The following is a 17,205-nucleotide window of genomic DNA, read 5'->3' as shown; positions in this document are numbered from 1 at the left end:
CTTCTTCTCAGTATGTATTACCGTCTCAAGGTGATTCACTCCCAAAATAGGGAGCTGCAATTAATTGGCAGCATTTCTTATATCTTCGGCTTTTATAGTTAACAATGTCGACTTCGCGGGAATTCCGGTTCCCGAATATTTGTTCACACAATTATTTGTAAATAATTGAGATCGTGCCTATAAACAAATCATTTTTTTATTATGCATTTCAATGACAATAGGAAAGCTTAGATATGTACTATTGTTAATTAATAATATATATAAAAATGTATATATGTGTATATACATGTAAATACAAAGTTATTTTTGAAACTTAATAAGTGCCTGAAAAAATATTGACTGTTTAACATATATAGAATTACATATTTATATCTATCCTTGCAAGATATTTCACAAGAACTAATATACTTTCAGCAAGTTCAAATTATGAAAATAAATGTTAGGAGCAAACACTGATGCAATTTTCAATTTAGTTTATTTTCTTGATAAATATATAAGTAGACAACAAGTATAAATAAATATATTAGATCTGTGTTTTTCAGTAAAATATTTCTTCATGTTCCAGGTTGTACGTAAAGGTGTTGCATAATTTGGTTGCATCCTATGCTAGAGGTATCTAGAACAGTAGGTACCAGTTCTAAAAATTAAATAGATAAATATGTACAGTCCGTCGTACGAATATTATTTTCTTTTATTGTTAGTACTTCTTCCCATATACCTTTTCTTTAAATTATGGTCTTGGCTGGGTTGGCAATTGTTTATAAATAATTAATACTATATGTACTGTATTTATGATTAGGTTTTTTTCTTTTCTTTCCTCAATGCTTTAATTTTTAAAGTTTTTTACTTTTTTCATTGGTGAAATTTGAGCCTCATACAGTCTCAAAGTCTTTTTTGTAGTTATACAAAAGCGTCATTTGTATATAATATGTTATTAAAGATTTGCTTAGAAATTTTATAAGGTATTTCTTTAGAAAAAATTCAAATTAAATTTTGTTTGTGATTACAAGTTCATCTAATCCCATTCTTCCTCTGTGTTTCCATATCCTAAATCTAGCAACATCTTTTCGTGTAATAATTCCAACTACCTGAAGAAAACATAAGAGAATAATATATTTTTTTTGTAGAAAAACTATGCTAAAAGATACGACAAGTGTTAATACCTCATTTGTATCATTTACTACTGGTAAATGGCGGAGACCTAAAGCTCTGAAGAGTCTAAATGCTCGTGGCAGTGCTGCAGACTGGAAAAAATAATAACTTCGCGTAAACAGATAGAATTCTTCAATAAAAAAACAGAATAACAACAAGTTACCTACATATTGTAATGTATAAGGAGCAGGATTCATGAAAGGTCTTAGATCTATTGTATAAGTTTTCTCTTCGTCAGTTATGTTTACTTGTTCAATTGTTGGATATCTAGGATATTCTTTCCTGAACAATTTAATATTGATGCTTTTCTTCCAATACTCTGCATCTTCATTGAAGATTTTATTTTGCAATAACACTATTAATTGCGAACGTAAGATCAGACCCCGAAATCGTCCATAAGAATGTATTTCAGTCTGAAATATAAGATATAAAAATTGATTTTATAAAACTACAGTATTTCTTAGTATGTGAGACATGTAACAGGCGTTACCTCGTCGCTACTAGGAGGATCCACTACAGGAAATCCATTAAATGTTACACATTTAAGAAGTTCCACTATATGTCCAACGTTTTCTACAGTTTTTAATGTTACTACAGGATGACTCATAATTTCGCTAGCATATATATTGTTTGATAAAGGCGGGGCTTCCCACGGTAGGATAGGAACTCCAGCCATTTGTGTATGAATCTCATAGATTCCCTGATGAATGACCGACAGAGGATTATAGTAACCCATATGTAGCTTTTCTTTAGACATAAGGCAAAGATTACTATATTATACGCACCTCGTTGAAAAAATCTCCAACCCATTTAGCCATAACAAGGACTATTATAACAGGTAAACCAAACGATATTCCTTGAGTGGCTTCTATCAATATAGCAGTTAAACTTATTGTCATTCTGACTACACCACCCAACTGTGCAGCTGCACCTAATAAAGCATATTTTCCAGGATCTAAAACAACCTGAAGAACAGATAGTAGTTTATATTTTATATGATATATGTACTATGAGTTATTATACATATTTATGCAACTCTTTCTTACACAGTTAGGAAAAAGTTTCGCAAGACCCGAACCGATTAGTCTACCCCATGCAGAGCCAATCAGAAGGGATGGAATGAAAAGTCCACTAGACATAGAGAGACCGAAAGTAAAAACAGCCAGGAAGAAGTAAAGTATAACAAAAATTGCTAATGTTATGTCGTTGTGAGATCCTAAAAATAGAGGTATTAGATGCAAGGTTCGTTTACGTTTTATATATATATATAATAGGAATATACCTTTGGGATCATGGAATAAAGATCGTACACTACTTTCCGGAGTTTGAAACCATAAAGCTGCAACCGCGTTATATTCACCTTCACCGCAGAACATTCGAATAGGAAATTTAGTGGGATCTTGACCTAATGGTTTACAATCGTTTAAATAGTAAATCGTCACGAAGCCCATTGTTGCACTCAATACACCAATTGAAAGCGCTTCTATTACTTTTAACCATCTTTGTTTTATATATCTCAGACGGAAACAAGTAATTTTATAGTTTATGTGATTCCAGAAAGCGCCTAACAGTCCTCCTACTGCCCCCATTAACATGAACAATGGGATTTCGTAAATTTGATAAGGTATCGTCTCGAATTTTCCCAGGTTTAGTAAACCCGGATAAGAAAGGTCACCAGGACGTCCATGATATGTACTCAGTACAATATTTAAGGTGAATGTTGTAATCATACTAGCAAAAAATGTTCTCCAAGTAAGACTTTGGTTGAAAAAACTAGTCCCTTCTTCTATACTGAACAGTACTCCACCTAAATTATTTTTTTGTAATTAGAATCTGTAGCATATTTATTATTATTTTTTCCATTACTTACCAATTGGTGCTCCAAATGCAGCAGACACACCACAAGCTGCACCTCCTGATACAAAGTCCCGTTTTTCATGATCTTCTCTAAAATACTTGAATATTTTTAAATCTTTTTTAAACGTAGTGCTTTTTCCTTGCGATATTCCTGCTGCTACTACAGCACCAGAATGTATCATGGGTCCTTCCTGTAATTAATATTGTGGTATGAATAGGAGTACTACTATTATAAATAAGATTCTTATAAGTAGTAAACAATTTAAGGAATAATGGTAATAAATAGTACTTACTTTTCCACCAGCTAGGCCTCCTACTACAGTACAGATTACCCCGATTATCTTTACTGCTAATGTCTTAATACGTACAACTCGAGGTACTTTAATTCCATTTAAATAACACTTCACTTGCGGAATACCACTACCAGCAGCAATAGGTTCTACATAGGACACTAAAACTGCCCCTATTAACACAGGTAGTAAATTTAAAGCCAACCATATCATGTATGGTAGCCATAAACAATTATTTAATATGCATTGATCCATATCTGTTATCAATTGTAAGGAACAACAGTCAATATTATATTAATTTTCCATACTTTTACATTACTATTAAAGGATACAAAACTTAAGGCAACCATATTTTAGATGCGTCAATTCTTCTATAGATACATCTACAAAAGAAGCTATAAGGGCTGTACAAATGCCTATCAATAAGAAAATAAACCATCTGGCAAAATTCTTTTTAACTACAAATTTATATCCCTTTCTTCTTTCTTCATCTTGCAGAAGGTGGTTCTCGCAGGGATCATAATCTAAACTCTAAAAAAAAAGAAGATGAAGAAGAAGATAAATGACATAACAATACGAAACAAAGTAAACAAAAGAAAACACTTCAAAAGATGAATGGTTTCTAAGATAAGATACAATATACTTAACGATTAACATAAGATTGGAAAGAAAGGTAAAGCAAAATTATAAGTTAAGAGACAAAGCTTATTATCGGTAAGCGATAGAAGAATTATTTACCTCATAGTTAGTTGATAAAAAATTAGTGGCTCCAGGAGTGATTTCATCTGTGATAAGTCTTCTTGGATTACTCGATACCGTTTCTATAATATTTTGCGAAGAGAGGCTGCCATGATTGGAGATAACATTCTATCGAGTATAAAAAGAGATAAAAAAACATTGAAAACACAAACATGATGATACTATATTGTGTATGCAATTATGTGTCATTCCATGAATTTGTTTTAGGTAACATGCAGAAGATGTTGCACTTTGATTTCATAGTGACAATTGGTTCAATGGAAAAGGAAAAGACCACAACAGGTAAATCGTATAGGCGACAATGTACCTCGATTAGGTTAAGCTGCGCTGTCAAAACAAAAACAGGAATGACTTTCATGTGAACAAATAGCGTTGAGGATTTCCTATGGTTTTCCTACCCGAAATCTAATGTTGACGTCGTTGTTCGAGTATGATGCAAAATTGTTTCTCGGTCTTAATAATCGTTCTGTATCCTCGTTCGTGCAGCTATCAATACTATCTTCGACAGCGCTGTTTATCCTCACATTAACATGCGTCGGTGAATCTGTCATCTTTTCAAGCTTTGTTGTTTCTATCACATTATACGAGAATTCCGAAGACAAGGCCGTTAAAATTATCGTGTAAACGTAACATTTACACTTCCAGTTCCAACAGTGTCACTGCACACTGAACGCACACACGTAGAATGAGCATCCATTGTCAGCCACGTGATTAATACTATGATTCATGTTTCGACACAAATGGTGCTCAATTGGTCGCATAACCGGGCCAATAAAACATTCTTACAATTAATCAAATGTATTTGCTTTCGTTAAGTTGATATTATCATAAACAAACACAGAACTCTGTTTGCAAGATACATCGACTTTTATTCAAGTAGTATATACAATATTTGCTCATTATTAATCGTACGTAATTTCAGATAAAAAACCGTTTAGGAGCTTGAGAATAGGTTGGTTTATGCGATTCTGGAATATTCTTGGTCATTGGGTTGACAATAAAACATTCAACCATCCGTTATCAAAAAAGCTTGAAGACACTGTACCCGCTTGTAATAAATGGATTGCTCGACACGAACCGCTTTGCATTTGCCGAAGCATGCACGAGCATTTACAAACAAAAAGAGGACTGAAGAATTCCGTATTAGGTGATAAGGGAAGAAGTTTCCTTCTTTTCTCTTTATTTCTACGTCACATTATGCAACAGCGATATTATTGTAATCTTAATACTGTTCTCATTTTTCTGTTCTTTTAATCGCGGACATGGAATCCCAATTAGCAAACCTCGGACTTCCGATTACGTTATCGGAAATTGCAATGGCGCGTGAAATAGGAGTGTCATCTCGGACGAATCCTGTTAGATCTTAAAAGTTACATACCCGTGGAAATATTGTTAAACATTTTTTCATAGCGAATAGAATAATAGAAGGTCTGTGAAACACTAAGCAATTCCCTCGTCCAACAATTCTTTTGTTTCAACGTTTGCTTTCCTATGCATAGATTATTGCGTTCTCAAGAGGAAGTAGCCCATTTACATACATATTTACAGTAGATTAACATCGTTGTCGTCATACTACGCGATTGGTAATGCACGCTTATCCAGTGTATCCGGCGGAAGTCAATACTTTTGCGCCCTGGCGTTCCGAACTTCTAAGAAAAGCGTGAAAATCGTGTGTAACGCTTCCAATCTGGAGTCCTCGTCCGTTGGAACGTCAAAGAGGTTGCAAATGATATCAACCAGATGCGGAAGATCACAGTCGAGTTCGGTGAAGTCCAGTTCCATTTCGTTGAGCTTCTCTTCGACTTCGGCCGGCCATTGCTGGAGCAGAGAGTCGATGTCGGGCATAGGTTTCGTTAGATGAACGGCCGGCGGATGTTTGCTTCTGTGAAGCTGATTGATGTCCTCGATCCACTTGTCGATGGACTTTGCGTTCTTCTCGGCATCCTCGATTCTTTTTACCACTGTCTGTCTGGCCGCACCTGCACTCCTCAGGTGGCTGCGGAGTTGTAAGTGCAACACGGCTGGGTCGGACTGATCGGTGCACGGCTCGTCGAGAACAGTCAGTCCTAGTTTCTCCTCCACTCCGTCCGGCCTAGGAATCTTTATGAATGCGTCTATATCACCAACCGCCGGGATGTAGTCGGGGATAAATGGAATCAGTTTGTAGTTCAGCTCTATCCTTTGCGGAGTATACCTGGACGTACCGGAAGTATGAGTCTTTCGGTTCTTCTAGTTCGAAGGGAAATCAAATCACGACGACGAGTACCTCATTATGTTTTGAAAGAGTTCGGTCACTTCCGCCGACACCTCTAAATCCTCGAAATCCTTCGGGTTGTATATCTCTACCTGTTGCGCGTTGCTCGTCGCCTGGATGTCGTCGTCGTCGCTTTCCTCGCTGTCCGAGGGATCACTGCTGATCCCCAGCGACTTTCCGAAGCTGTTTTCGTTGTCCGAATACCTGGAAACGAATTAAACGAAACCATAATCATCGTCATCGTATGAGTCCTTCTCGAAGGAAGAACGATCGCTCGCGCGTACCTTCTGAAATTAAGTTTTCCACGCGGCGAATTAATCCCCATAGAGTTCGTATTTTCCTGTTTGATCGGTTGTCTAGGTCTCCTGGAGCTCGAAGGCCTGCGACGTACAGGGCTTTGGATCTCTTCGGCGTTGCGGACCTCGATGCTCTCGTCGAACTTGGTGAACGCCGAAATATTCTGCGCGTCCTCTTCGTCGCTGCTGTCTTTGATGTCCATCGTCGAACGATGGTCATCCATTCTCCTCGTGAATTAGTGTCCCCGAGGGAACGATCAGCTGGAATAGCTGTCAGGATACCGTAGATCGTGCCTGACGAACGATTGTTTTGATTCCCGTATGTTCGGTGTTTCTATGGTTTCGTAGAGCGGGTCGATGAGCGCAGGCTCGTTCGTGGTAGCCATAACACACGCTCTTCCGAGTCGCGCTATCCTGTTTCCTTGTTCCGAACGGGTGTCGAACTTTCATTTTCGTCTTTCCAAACGAACTGTGATCCGAGTATTATCGAGCCGAATGTACGGCTGATCTTTCGCAAGAATTGTACGTTTGATGCAATAAACCTAGAGCAGTTTTTATGACAGGGAATACCGGAGTCGTAATAATTTTACGACTTTCTTCAGATAAAACGTCCTCGAGCTTCGATCGAGTTATTTATTTATCGATAAGAAAGCGTGAAAAGTTTGCCTTGGCAAAAGTGATCGACGACTCGATGCTCGTTGACAATGTATTTTATTTACACGGCGTCAAAATTAGCAAGACAGCTTTACAAATAAGAATGAAATTTCACGGCAACGAACGCGAGCGACAAAAGTCGCATCGATGCTCGCGAACGATCAATATCAAATAAAACACGTGATACAAACTACTCTTGACGAGAGTGCCGACTCGAATAAAAACGATAGAAAAAGAGTAAATGGATCTAAAATGTGATTATAAACATATTCGAATCGATTGTATATGAATAATAAATTAGGAAACGATCGGATAGCTTTGAAACGACGCGAATGCAACGCAACGTAGAATTGAGCGACCGATAACGTTCGCTCGCTATTAATTCTTCAAAACGATAGACAACGGTTAAACACCACCGTTAACAGTCTTCCTATCAATTTTTTAGGATCTCCCTAGACCCTTTGCGTTTCTTAAACAACTAATTAGCCTAAATTCGTGAGAAATGAATGAAATGATTGTTTTCCGTTAGACAGGGTATTTCCCATAGACCAGGCCGCTTCTCGTCCGCCTCACCAACCACTTCTGACATATTTTAGGGAGCAGCTTCTCCGTTTGTGTGCTCTGAGAGCTGTGCAACTGAGCGCCAGTCAATCCGAAGATAGATCTCTTAAGGATACACCTGTTCCTTTTCCTATTGCTGGACCGAACTCGGGAGAAGCTCTCGTGCGACAGATTCCTTTCCAGAATTCTTCTCCGAGGGAAGATCGTGTCCCCGCAAGCGTCCAGACAGTCCGTCGCGTTCGAACTAATGTGCAGCGGGCGACATAGGTTCTCTTCGAAGTTCACGGACACTCTAGCGGTAACAAAATAATGATAAGTCCGACCACAGTGTATATTTCGTTCTCATTTTCCGCTACTATCGATGTTCAATCTTAATAACGTGATCTACTCGTAAATCGAACGAACAGCGCTCACGTTTCGATCCCGGTGGATACGTAAGGTCGGCCTTCGTCTCTCTCGCATTTCGACGAGAGCATCACGAGAAGAAAAAGGACCGCACAGATGACGGAGAAGGCTAAGACATCGGCGGTGAGGTTTCTAGAGGTGAGGCCGCGCAGTGTGGAATCGGAGGAATCGAAATCGTCGCTCGTTGCGGCCAACCAGAAGAATTTGTACAGGATCAAATCCTGAAGGATCGTTTCCGATTCTTTTAATCGCTCGTCCTTCCCCGTGGAAGGTAGAATCGAAGTGGTAAACGAAAAGGTTAATCGCTCGATCCTACCCGTAAGTAGACGAATATTTGGCGGAACATTAGTTGCACCAGATAGTAAACGTCGCTCAAATTGTCCATTGTCGACCACCACTGATTGATCTCCGGGTTTCGATCGTTCGTCGAGTTATCTATGCGCGGGTGCGGTGGTGAATTTGTTAAGCCATCCTTCCAAGAAACGTCTCACATTGCTTTATCTGCTCGTTAACCAGAATTTGACAAAAGCTTCGTAGTCGGACACTCTCGTTCTCATTTGTTTCATCGAATCGGCGTTACTCGACCAGCCAGAAATTCGCGCGAGTGACTCGACACTTTGCTCTTCTTCGCTTTCGATTTTTTCCAAGGCAGATGATTCGCGCGCTCGTGCCGCTATCTTGAGATAATGTGGATTACGATGAACGCGAGCGATGCGTCTGGAAGTTGTACATTTTTCTATAAGGAAGGCGCGAAAAACGGTATCACGAAATGCAATAAATCAGCCTCGTTCGCTTAAGTTCCTTGAACAATTGCCGTTAATCCTTTAATCGGCGGTAACTCCGTGGGGCTTAAGGAAATTGTGTTTAACACGCACTTCTCTGTAATACGCTCTCTTGCAGATAATATCGATTTATCGGTGCTTCCTAGCGAAAGGACAACAACAATCGTCGGTGGCCGTCGTTTCGCGTCGATTCACGGTATATCGAAGCAGGCACGTGTCAAGTGTCTGCTGCCTGTCTTGGACGAATCAAATCGACGCTATCGTTCGAGCAATTTTTCAAAATTGCTAGTCGTTTTTTTAATGATCTTACGGTTCTGACCTATTCTTTGGGCTCTGATAAAAGAAACAAGATTACGATCCCTTATCAAAGTCCTCCGTTGTAACCGCATAATGATGGCTGGATTACGTCGCGTTTATTACCCTAAATCCGATATAATTTATCGACGTCTGTTCGAGGCAGTCTTCGACGAACTAAACCCGCTTTATCCTCCGGTTCCACGTGGTACTCGCGTACCCCGAGTCCTCAAGGATAACGGATATCCGTGTATGTGCACTTGTACCCGTGTACCTTCTTTCATAGTCCCCGAAAAGATATACATGTTCCTCTGAAAATTTGCTCAACGATTCGTAGTTTGTAGAATAAAATACATATCGGGCAATGGAACTTCCCGGCACCTTTAACGTTAAGGATGAATCAACGAGGTGTCTGGGAAGGTCTATTGTCTGGCTGCAAACTGTTACCGTTCCCGAGGCGTACACGAATATTTAAATATGCGTGTCTGGCAATTATCGGCACGTGCTGGTGCGCGTACCTGCACGTCGAGCGAGCTGCAGCGTGCCGAAGCCGAGATGAAATTCGAAGAACGCAGGAGAAGGTTCGCGCGCTGGTCGTATCTAATCAGCGTGCGCGTTAAAAGCGAGCCGTATTTTACCGGTCCCGGTGTTCGCAACAGTTCGTCGGTCAGGCTTTCTCGGACAAACCGTTCGCGAGCGGTCCCTTCGTTGGCCCTAGATTTCCGGGGTCTCTAGTCACTGGGATTTCGAAGCGTTTCGAGTCGGGTTTCCACGCGTATTCGTCCGAGACTGTTCAAAAGGGCTCTTCGAGAAGAAAACGAGAACATCAAAGGGATTTTCTGTGATGATTCCATCCGCGCTGCACGAGTGGAGCAACGTCCGTCCCATCGAAAGGATAACATATCGAAAGTGCAGTCCCGCCAAGGAAACCTGAAACAGCATCGACGTCTACCCGAGCAGAAGGAAGGAAAAGTGGAGCGAACGAATCGCTCGGGAGGAAGTACCGTCGATTTCAATAATTACTGCTTCGTTGAAATTGTTTGCGGTGAAACAAGCTCGAGCGCGGCATGGCTAAGCTGGAGAACGGCGTTTACGTGAGATATTTTTACGTGAGAAACGCGACATTTGATATGCGCGTCAACTAACGACCGGAATATTTGCAGACGCAGAACGGCTACGTGAACGAGGCCTTCCAGATGGAGAATCTCCAAGCTGGAGGGAAGGGGGATTATTCGGATGTCACCGAGAAGACGAAAGAGAACGGGCAGCAAGAAGTACCGACGGAAAACGCAAACACTGTTCGTAATATTTTACTTGGAATATCGGTGAATCGCTTTAGTTCGCGAGACGCGGTTAACCATTGCTTCAAATACACGGTAAAATTAACGATAAGTTTGATTATCTTCTTCGTTGACTCTACGACGTCTGCCCTCGATTCGTCTCGCGTTGAATCACTTTCGTTTGCCGCGCTTCAGCTTCGAATCGCCGAAGGATTCACTACTGTGAACGATGTTCCTTTCAGAGAGGAGAATGGGGAGGTGGATTAGAATTCTTAATGGCATGCATCGCCACTTCCGTCGGTCTGGGAAACGTTTGGAGGTTCCCATACACTGCGTACAATAATGGCGGCGGCGCTTTTCTCATTCCTTACATCATCATCTTGATATTCGTCGGTAAACCGTTTTACTTCTTGGAGGCTCTTCTAGGTCAGTTCACCAACAGGTCCTGCGCGAAGATGTGGTCTATGGCCCCTGCGATGAAAGGTAATTACTGAAGGGTTACGGTCGGCGGAGATTATTTCATAAAAATATCGTTTCAGGGCTGGGATATGGACAAGCATTCGCAGCGATGTCCGTCGTTTCTTACTACTGTAGCCTGATGGCCCTTACGCTGTACTATCTGGTGGCTAGTTTTCAGGCTGAACTTCCTTGGTCGTTTTGCCGAGAGGAATGGCAAGGTTACTGCATCGATGCAGCAGGAACCAGCAACTACGACAACGAATCGGGTGCCGCCGATGATGGCTCTGTGCGCAGCTCCGCGGAATTGTACTTCAGGTTGATTCTTTACGACCGAAATGTTTGGCTTCCTTCGGCGAGCTTGCGAAGTCGAGAAAATTCATGAACGATCGGTTTCTCAGGAAAATAGTTCTGAACGAGTACGATTCTATCGAGGACGGCATTGGTGCTCCTTCCTGGCAGCTGACAATTTGCCTCTTCTTCAGCTGGACCACGATATTTTTCGTGCTCTTCAAGGGAATAAGAAGCACTGGCAAAGCGGCGTATTTTCTAGCATTGTTCCCTTACGTGGTTATGATCGCTTTGCTGATCAGGGCGGTGACGCTGGAGGGTGCCGTCAACGGTATCCTCTTCCTAATCACCCCTCAGTGGCAGCAGCTTTGGCAACCGAGCGTATGGTACGCCGCCATTACTCAATGCTTCTTCTCCTTATCGGTCTGCTTCGGACCCATCCTCACGTTCTCGTCTTACAATAATTTCGGGCACAGCGTCGGCAGGTGAGATTTTTAGACATAGTCGAGTACGGGAAGATTCTAAGTGATTCTGTGCAATGTACCAGGGATGTAATGATAGTGACGACTTTGGATACTTTCACGAGTTTGATGGCCGGTTGCACGATTTTCGGCATCCTCGGTAATCTGGCTCACGAAATGGGCGTGAAGGACATATCGAAGGTGGTCCGTGGTGGCACTGGCCTCGCATTTATTTCCTATCCCGAAGCTCTGTCGCGATTCAAGGTAGTTCCTCAGCTTTTCGCCGTTCTTTTCTTCATCATGATGTACGTGCTAGGTGTCGGTAGCGCGGTAGCTCTCTGCGGTGCCGTTTTCAGCATTGTCTGCGATCATTTCCCCAAAACACCTCAGTGGAAGTTAGTACTCGTGGTTTCTATCGCAGGATTCGCCATTAGCCTCGTCTACGTCACACCTGTGAGTACCTTAAAGAGTTCTAAAAACAATGATCCCCCAAGGCGCTGAAAAATTCGATCGTTTCAGGGTGGCCAATGGTTCGTGACCTTGGTAGATTATTATGGCGGTACGTTTGTGGCCATAATCGTTGGAGTATTGGAGCTAGTCACTATCTTCTGGATCTATGGACTACCGAATTTCGTGAACGACGTAGAGTTCATGCTGGGACGGAGACCGACGTGGTATTGGAGATTTTGCTGGGCTTTCATCACGCCGATATTGATGATCGTTATTCTAATTTATACTATCGTCACTTATGAACCACCTACCTACGACGGTGCAGTGTTTCCTGGATACGCTTATGGTCGGTGCTACAAGTAAAACGGCGCTATTAACCGAGCATTTTCCTAAAATTGAATTATTTATAGGTATCGGATGGTTCTTGTTCAGCCTGGGAATGATGTTCATCGTAGGATTCGCGCTTCAGAAACTGATACAGAAGAGATCGTCGTCGTTGATCGAAGTCAGTAATCGATACGTTCGACGATCAGTGCAATCGACGGTTTATCCAATATTATTGTTTCTCTCTTTGCTTTTGCAGACCATAAAAGCAGCGTTTAGACCTTGCGAGGAAAAATGGGGGCCCAGGGATCCGAAAATACGCGCGGACTGGAAAGAATTTATAGCCGATAAAGATTTCAGGTGTCGCGGAGGCTTCGTCGAGACTTTCTTAAAGTGAAACTAGACAAATCGAATTTTGTACAGATTAAATGTATATGCGATGTAATTTATTGAACCCGAGAACTGTTCGTTACCTTCCTTGATTTCCTCGTCGGTGCAGATACATTATAAATCCAGGCACAATGATTGGCGAGGACGATTGACCTCAACTTGATGAATAGAAAGTTGCTCTTAATTGTCGCATTGGTCACGCTCGAGTGCGTTCGCGCGTCAAAGTCTAACAAAAAACGTGTCCGCAAGGAAAACGAGTGAACGCATTCTTTCGAGATGGATTGGAAGAAATGCAGCGGGTAGAAGAGATTCGCGGGATTCTCAATCGGAACCCGTCGGCCATGTAGATTGGTATCGTCTTACTAGACGTTGGATCGGCCTCACTCGTTCGATTTACAAAACAATCTGCGATTTATAAAACAAGTAATGCATCGGCTTTCAATGTTTTCGGATGACGAGCATTCGTATACGTTAAGGGTAAAATTATATCACGAACCAAGTACTTATGTATCTTCCGTGTATAGATAAAAATTTGTTCATCGACGTTACGAGTCCACCAGGGATTTTACGAGTTGAACGTGATCGTAAAACGTTTGTTTTCAGATAACGGATAAAGCGAATCAAGACGGATTGCAAGGGAAATTTGATAAGTGGAATCCTTCAATGCGAAAATGGAAGTGGCCGTTTGTTCCCATGAATTCTTTCGACGTGTTGTTCGTGCAGTTGAATAAAAGCCGTCGATCAGTCTTTCAAAGCCTGTTGCCTCGCAAAGATCGTGTGCAGATCGTTGAATTAGAACTGGAGGTGCGATCGTATGTGTTCAAGTGATTATGAACTGTCACAAGGTTCGTATCGTTCGTGTGTTTCCGTGTAATTTTATGCGATTCCTGATAAACAAACTTACGTATTTCAAAGCGAAGTCAATAATCAGATGAATAATTGAACGAATCACCAATTGAATATGCCTTTATTGAATTCCGTATCGTTCTATGAGATATACATATCTAAAAATTATTCGAGAATCGTGGCTAGAACGACCGAAGGAAATCATATCGTTAACAGGTGATTCCTTAAAAATTTCGTGTCACGGGCGAAGTGACATTCTTACGATAGTTTCATTTTCGTGATCTTCTCTATTGCGATAACGTGGAACCTTAACACCTAACAAACAACTGTTAGAAAGTGTAAATCATTTGTTGCTATAAATGTCAATTATCTTTTTCGCGAAGCTAATCTAAATTGCAGTTATAAACTTATATCAAAGCTTGCTTTCGGTTATTTGAATAACAATGTTGGTCTATTTCGAAACGTCTCAGAATTGATGGCTTTCCAAATTATATGTATGTACATACACAGATTTTCATATACATCTATACATATATATGAAAACAATGTTTCCCGAATATATTTTTCCTTTCACGGAACGGATTCGTAACGGATTCGATATTTCCTTGATTGCGCTTTAATAGCAGCTTAAAATTGAGAGAAAATATTCGCGAATGGTAGACGACACGCTTATGTAAACACCACGTTAATTGCACGAATTGCATCGCGCAAAATTGTCAGATAATAAGAGGAAGATAATCCAGCTGCGAGGTAAATAATAAACGGAAGGTAATGAAATCGTCGATTTTTCTGTCCAGAATGATTCCACGTGCAATGAAGACGTACCAGGTTCTTACAGGCTCTCCGTCATATCCGGGAACGAGAAGCAGTTAGAAAATGGAGTGGGTTTCTTCTTCTTCTATCTTATCATTTTTTAATTGAATTTTATCGATCATAATACATTGTGCTATTCGTTTGTATATTTTCGTAGTCAATGGATGTCGCAGCTGCGCCGGAACAATGCGAGCGTGCCCAATGGGGAAGCAATATGGAATTCCTGATGTCCTGCGTGGCGTTCTCCGTTGGTTTAGGCAACGTCTGGAGGTTTCCCAGTACAGCGTACGAAAACGGAGGCGGTGCGTTCCTCGTGCCGTACCTCGTGGTGCTCTTCATCATCGGCAAGCCTGTATACTACTTGGAGATGATCCTAGGACAATTTAGCAGCAGATCCTGCGTGGAAATTTGGTCTTTGTCGCCCGCCTTTAAAGGTATTCGCCCCGAACCAATCGGATTCGATTATTTCCTCGATGAAATTTCCTCCGGGTCTAAGCGCATTTGTTTTGACCGCGTTTCAGGGATTGGATTCGGTATAGCTGTATCCGTTTTCTCGGTGGTCACCTACTATTGTTCTTTGATGGCCTTGACGATGTACTACCTGTTGGCCAGCTTTCAACCGGTTCTTCCGTGGACTTTTTGCCACGAGGAATGGGGCGACGAATGTTTCGACAGCACGTCGGCTACCCACGAGACCACGTTTAACGTCAATAAAAGTAGTTCGGCCGACCTGTATTTCCGGTAGGTATTCGAGAAACACGAGAGACTAACCTAACTAAGGTCGCGGCTCGAACAAACTTGTTGAGGACTCGTTCCGTTTTCAGGAAGATAGTTCTCAATGAAGTAGGACTTCAAGAAGGACTTGGAGAACCATCTTGGAAGTTGGTCCTTTGTCTTTTAGCCAGCTGGGTGTGCGTCTTCTTGGTACTCCGCAACGGCGTGAAAAGCAGCGGCAAAGCTGCCTACTTTCTCGCTTTGTTTCCATATGTGATCATGATCACGCTGTTGGTGAGGGCGGTTACGCTCGACGGGGCTGTGGATGGTATAATATTCTTATTCAAACCAACGTGGGAGAAAATTCTTGATCCTGCGGTTTGGTACGCCGCTGTCACTCAGTCCTTTTTCTCTCTGGGTGTCTGTTTCGGCGCTGTTACCATGTATTCCTCGTACAATCGTTTCGACCATAATGTCACGAGGTAATTGTCTTTCATTGATTTCCACTGGTCTCGATGAAATGTCGTCTTTCCCTCTTCGCAGGGACTGCACGGTAGTGACAACGATGGATCTAGGCACGAGTCTTATCGCGGGAACAACGATTTTTGGGATTCTAGGGAATCTCGCCCACGAGCTGGGCAAAACAGACGTGAGGAGCGTGGTACGCGGTGGCACGGGCCTCGCTTTCATTTCCTATCCGGAAGCGCTCGCTAAATTCACCGTGGTTCCGCAACTGTTCGCTGTGCTCTTCTTTCTCATGCTGTTTGTGTTAGGAATCGGCACCACGGTTGCTTTTACCAACGTCATTGTCAGTATTATCAAAGACAGGTTCCCCAGGTTTCAAAATTGGAAAGTCGCCGCCGTTGTTACAGTCCTCGGCTTCTTGGTGGGAATCGTTTATTGCACGAGGGTGAGTAACACGCGTTTCCCGTGCAGTTAAGAAGCTTAATTCTAATTTCGATCACTCGTATAGGGAGGACAGGGTATCTTGAACTTGGTGGACTATTTCGGTGGGACGTTCATCATCGTGTTTCTCGCCTCTTTCGAATTGGTTGCGGTTTCCTGGGTTTACGGTAAGGTTTGTCCATCTTTCCGGTCGCACAATATCATCGGCGAGAAGTGTTTTATCAATTGTTCCTACCACGCAGGTGTCGACAACCTTTTGGACGACGTGGAATTCATGGTAGGCACTCGACCGTCTTTTTACTGGAGATTCTGCTGGAATTTCGCCACTCCGTTATCGCTCTTCACGATTTTAATTTATTTCCTGCTCGAGCTGTCGCCCCTCAAGTACAACGGCGAATATTATACGACTTCAGCTTACGGTAGGGAGACGTATTCAAAGAAAACGAATGTATAATGATCGTTTCCTGAACGCGCTCGTGCTGTTTCAGCGGCTGGATGGGTACTTTTGGGATTGGGAGTGGTACAGTTTCCTCTGTGGGTCGTTATTACCAGGATTCAGAACAGAGACAAGCCTCCTCTGGACGTAAGCAATAAAGAGAATAAAGCAACGAGATATTTGGAATCTATTTTTCTTTACATTTTTAGATCCTCAAACCAAATTCCGAATGGGGTCCGAAGGATCCGACAAAGTACAAAGAATGGAAAGAGTTTAAGAACGCGAAGAGGATATCGCGGATGAATTCGAGTAAGAAAAGATCAAGAATTATGAGAGCGTTGTTCGGTGATTAAAGATAACAATAGTATGCGGATTTCGATGGATGCAACTGACAAGATATCCACCGATTTTCGCGTGTTTCGTACTAGACTTCATTTTTAAATAAACATGCTAAGCCTAATTATGTTAAACAGTCGTGTATTGGGAGTGCGTAGATTTACATTTCGTTGTCGTAATTTTTATCGTCTGTTTCTG

The 17,205-nt window shown here is 41.8% G+C and overlaps 5 protein-coding genes across 7 annotated transcripts; 2 read left to right on the top strand and 3 right to left on the bottom strand.

Moving 5' to 3' along the window:
* Window positions 1-458: 458 nt before the first annotated feature.
* Window positions 459-4,762, bottom strand: ClC-b (chloride channel protein 7). 2 transcript variants are annotated; one of them, XR_004234748.2, is made up of 13 exons: window positions 4,457-4,762; window positions 4,038-4,166; window positions 3,632-3,830; window positions 3,303-3,556; window positions 3,023-3,200; window positions 2,435-2,959; window positions 2,199-2,368; window positions 1,938-2,117; window positions 1,643-1,852; window positions 1,320-1,565; window positions 1,164-1,244; window positions 719-1,088; window positions 459-637 (listed from the first exon to the last, which is right to left on the bottom strand). XR_004234748.2 is itself a non-coding variant. In XM_031973781.2 (12 exons), the coding sequence occupies exons 1-12, from the start codon at window positions 4,607-4,609 to the stop codon at window positions 987-989; spliced, it is 2,427 nt and encodes an 808-aa protein (XP_031829641.1). In that variant the 5' UTR covers window positions 4,610-4,762; the 3' UTR covers window positions 459-986. The 2 variants fall into 2 exon arrangements, 1 of the variants encoding a protein (XP_031829641.1); XM_031973781.2 differs by having other exon boundaries at window positions 459-1,088.
* LOC116425716 (sodium-dependent nutrient amino acid transporter 1) lies at window positions 4,141-12,975 on the top strand. 2 transcript variants are annotated; one of them, XM_031973782.2, is made up of 10 exons: window positions 4,141-4,340; window positions 7,859-10,398; window positions 10,468-10,680; window positions 10,827-11,067; window positions 11,124-11,358; window positions 11,442-11,816; window positions 11,879-12,245; window positions 12,312-12,588; window positions 12,653-12,747; window positions 12,826-12,975. In XM_031973782.2, the coding sequence occupies exons 2-10, from the start codon at window positions 10,372-10,374 to the stop codon at window positions 12,961-12,963; spliced, it is 1,968 nt and encodes a 655-aa protein (XP_031829642.1). In that variant the 5' UTR covers window positions 4,141-4,340; window positions 7,859-10,371; the 3' UTR covers window positions 12,964-12,975. The 2 variants fall into 2 exon arrangements, with proteins under 2 accessions (XP_031829642.1, XP_031829644.1); XM_031973784.2 differs by lacking the exon at window positions 4,141-4,340 and having other exon boundaries at window positions 7,873-10,398; window positions 10,468-10,602.
* IFT46 (intraflagellar transport 46) lies at window positions 5,676-6,832 on the bottom strand. The gene is made up of 3 exons (XM_031973789.2): window positions 6,597-6,832; window positions 6,325-6,516; window positions 5,676-6,252 (listed from the first exon to the last, which is right to left on the bottom strand). Exons 1-3 carry the CDS (start codon window positions 6,830-6,832, stop codon window positions 5,676-5,678), a joined length of 1,005 nt encoding a protein of 334 aa, XP_031829649.1.
* On the bottom strand, window positions 7,788-9,588 carry LOC116425704 (uncharacterized). Its single transcript, XM_031973764.2, has 4 exons — window positions 9,571-9,588; window positions 8,545-8,700; window positions 8,238-8,449; window positions 7,788-8,115 (listed from the first exon to the last, which is right to left on the bottom strand). Exons 1-4 carry the CDS (start codon window positions 9,586-9,588, stop codon window positions 7,788-7,790), a joined length of 714 nt encoding a protein of 237 aa, XP_031829624.1.
* Window positions 12,976-13,650: 675 nt separating the features above from the next.
* On the top strand, window positions 13,651-17,173 carry LOC116425674 (sodium-dependent nutrient amino acid transporter 1). Its single transcript, XM_031973690.2, has 10 exons — window positions 13,651-13,801; window positions 14,600-14,683; window positions 14,773-15,049; window positions 15,137-15,356; window positions 15,440-15,811; window positions 15,873-16,239; window positions 16,303-16,402; window positions 16,478-16,654; window positions 16,724-16,818; window positions 16,881-17,173. Exons 1-10 carry the CDS (start codon window positions 13,787-13,789, stop codon window positions 17,022-17,024), a joined length of 1,851 nt encoding a protein of 616 aa, XP_031829550.1. The 5' UTR covers window positions 13,651-13,786; the 3' UTR covers window positions 17,025-17,173.
* Window positions 17,174-17,205: the final 32 nt, after the last annotated feature.

Source organism: Nomia melanderi, chromosome 14, assembly GCF_051020985.1.
Source record: "Nomia melanderi isolate GNS246 chromosome 14, iyNomMela1, whole genome shotgun sequence".
NCBI lineage: Eukaryota > Metazoa > Arthropoda > Insecta > Hymenoptera > Halictidae > Nomia > Nomia melanderi.
The sequence above is the reverse complement of the archived record's forward strand: the minus strand, read 5'-3'. Positions and strand labels throughout refer to the sequence as shown.

Bases quoted from the DNA above. Each gene is read 5' to 3' on its own strand.
- LOC116425716 (XM_031973782.2), top strand. From the start codon at position 10,372: ATGGCTAAGCTGGAGAACGGCGTTTAC. The intron at 11,359-11,441 runs GTTGATTCTTTA...TCGGTTTCTCAG, and splicing joins TCCGCGGAATTGTACTTCAG to GAAAATAGTTCTGAACGAGT. The intron at 12,589-12,652 runs GTCGGTGCTACA...AATTATTTATAG, and splicing joins GTTTCCTGGATACGCTTATG to GTATCGGATGGTTCTTGTTC.
- LOC116425704 (XM_031973764.2), bottom strand. The intron at 8,450-8,544 runs GTAGGATCGAGC...ACGATCCTTCAG, and splicing joins AAATATTCGTCTACTTACGG to GATTTGATCCTGTACAAATT. The intron at 8,116-8,237 runs GTGAGCGCTGTT...TGTTACCGCTAG, and splicing joins GTATCCACCGGGATCGAAAC to AGTGTCCGTGAACTTCGAAG.
- IFT46 (XM_031973789.2), bottom strand. From the start codon at position 6,832: ATGGATGACCATCGTTCGACGATGGACATCAAAGACAGCAGCGACGAA. The intron at 6,517-6,596 runs GTACGCGCGAGC...ATTCGTTTCCAG, and splicing joins GGAAAACTTAATTTCAGAAG to GTATTCGGACAACGAAAACA. The intron at 6,253-6,324 runs GTACTCGTCGTC...CGGTACGTCCAG, and splicing joins CTCTTTCAAAACATAATGAG to GTATACTCCGCAAAGGATAG.
- LOC116425674 (XM_031973690.2), top strand. The intron at 15,357-15,439 runs GTAGGTATTCGA...TTCCGTTTTCAG, and splicing joins TCGGCCGACCTGTATTTCCG to GAAGATAGTTCTCAATGAAG. The intron at 16,655-16,723 runs GTAGGGAGACGT...GTGCTGTTTCAG, and splicing joins TTATACGACTTCAGCTTACG to CGGCTGGATGGGTACTTTTG.
- ClC-b (XM_031973781.2), bottom strand. From the start codon at position 4,609: ATGACAGATTCACCGACGCATGTTAATGTGAGGATAAACAGCGCTGTC. The intron at 1,853-1,937 runs GTGCGTATAATA...GTCATTCATCAG, and splicing joins TTGGAGATTTTTTCAACGAG to GGAATCTATGAGATTCATAC. The intron at 1,566-1,642 runs GTAACGCCTGTT...CTTATATTTCAG, and splicing joins ATCCTCCTAGTAGCGACGAG to ACTGAAATACATTCTTATGG.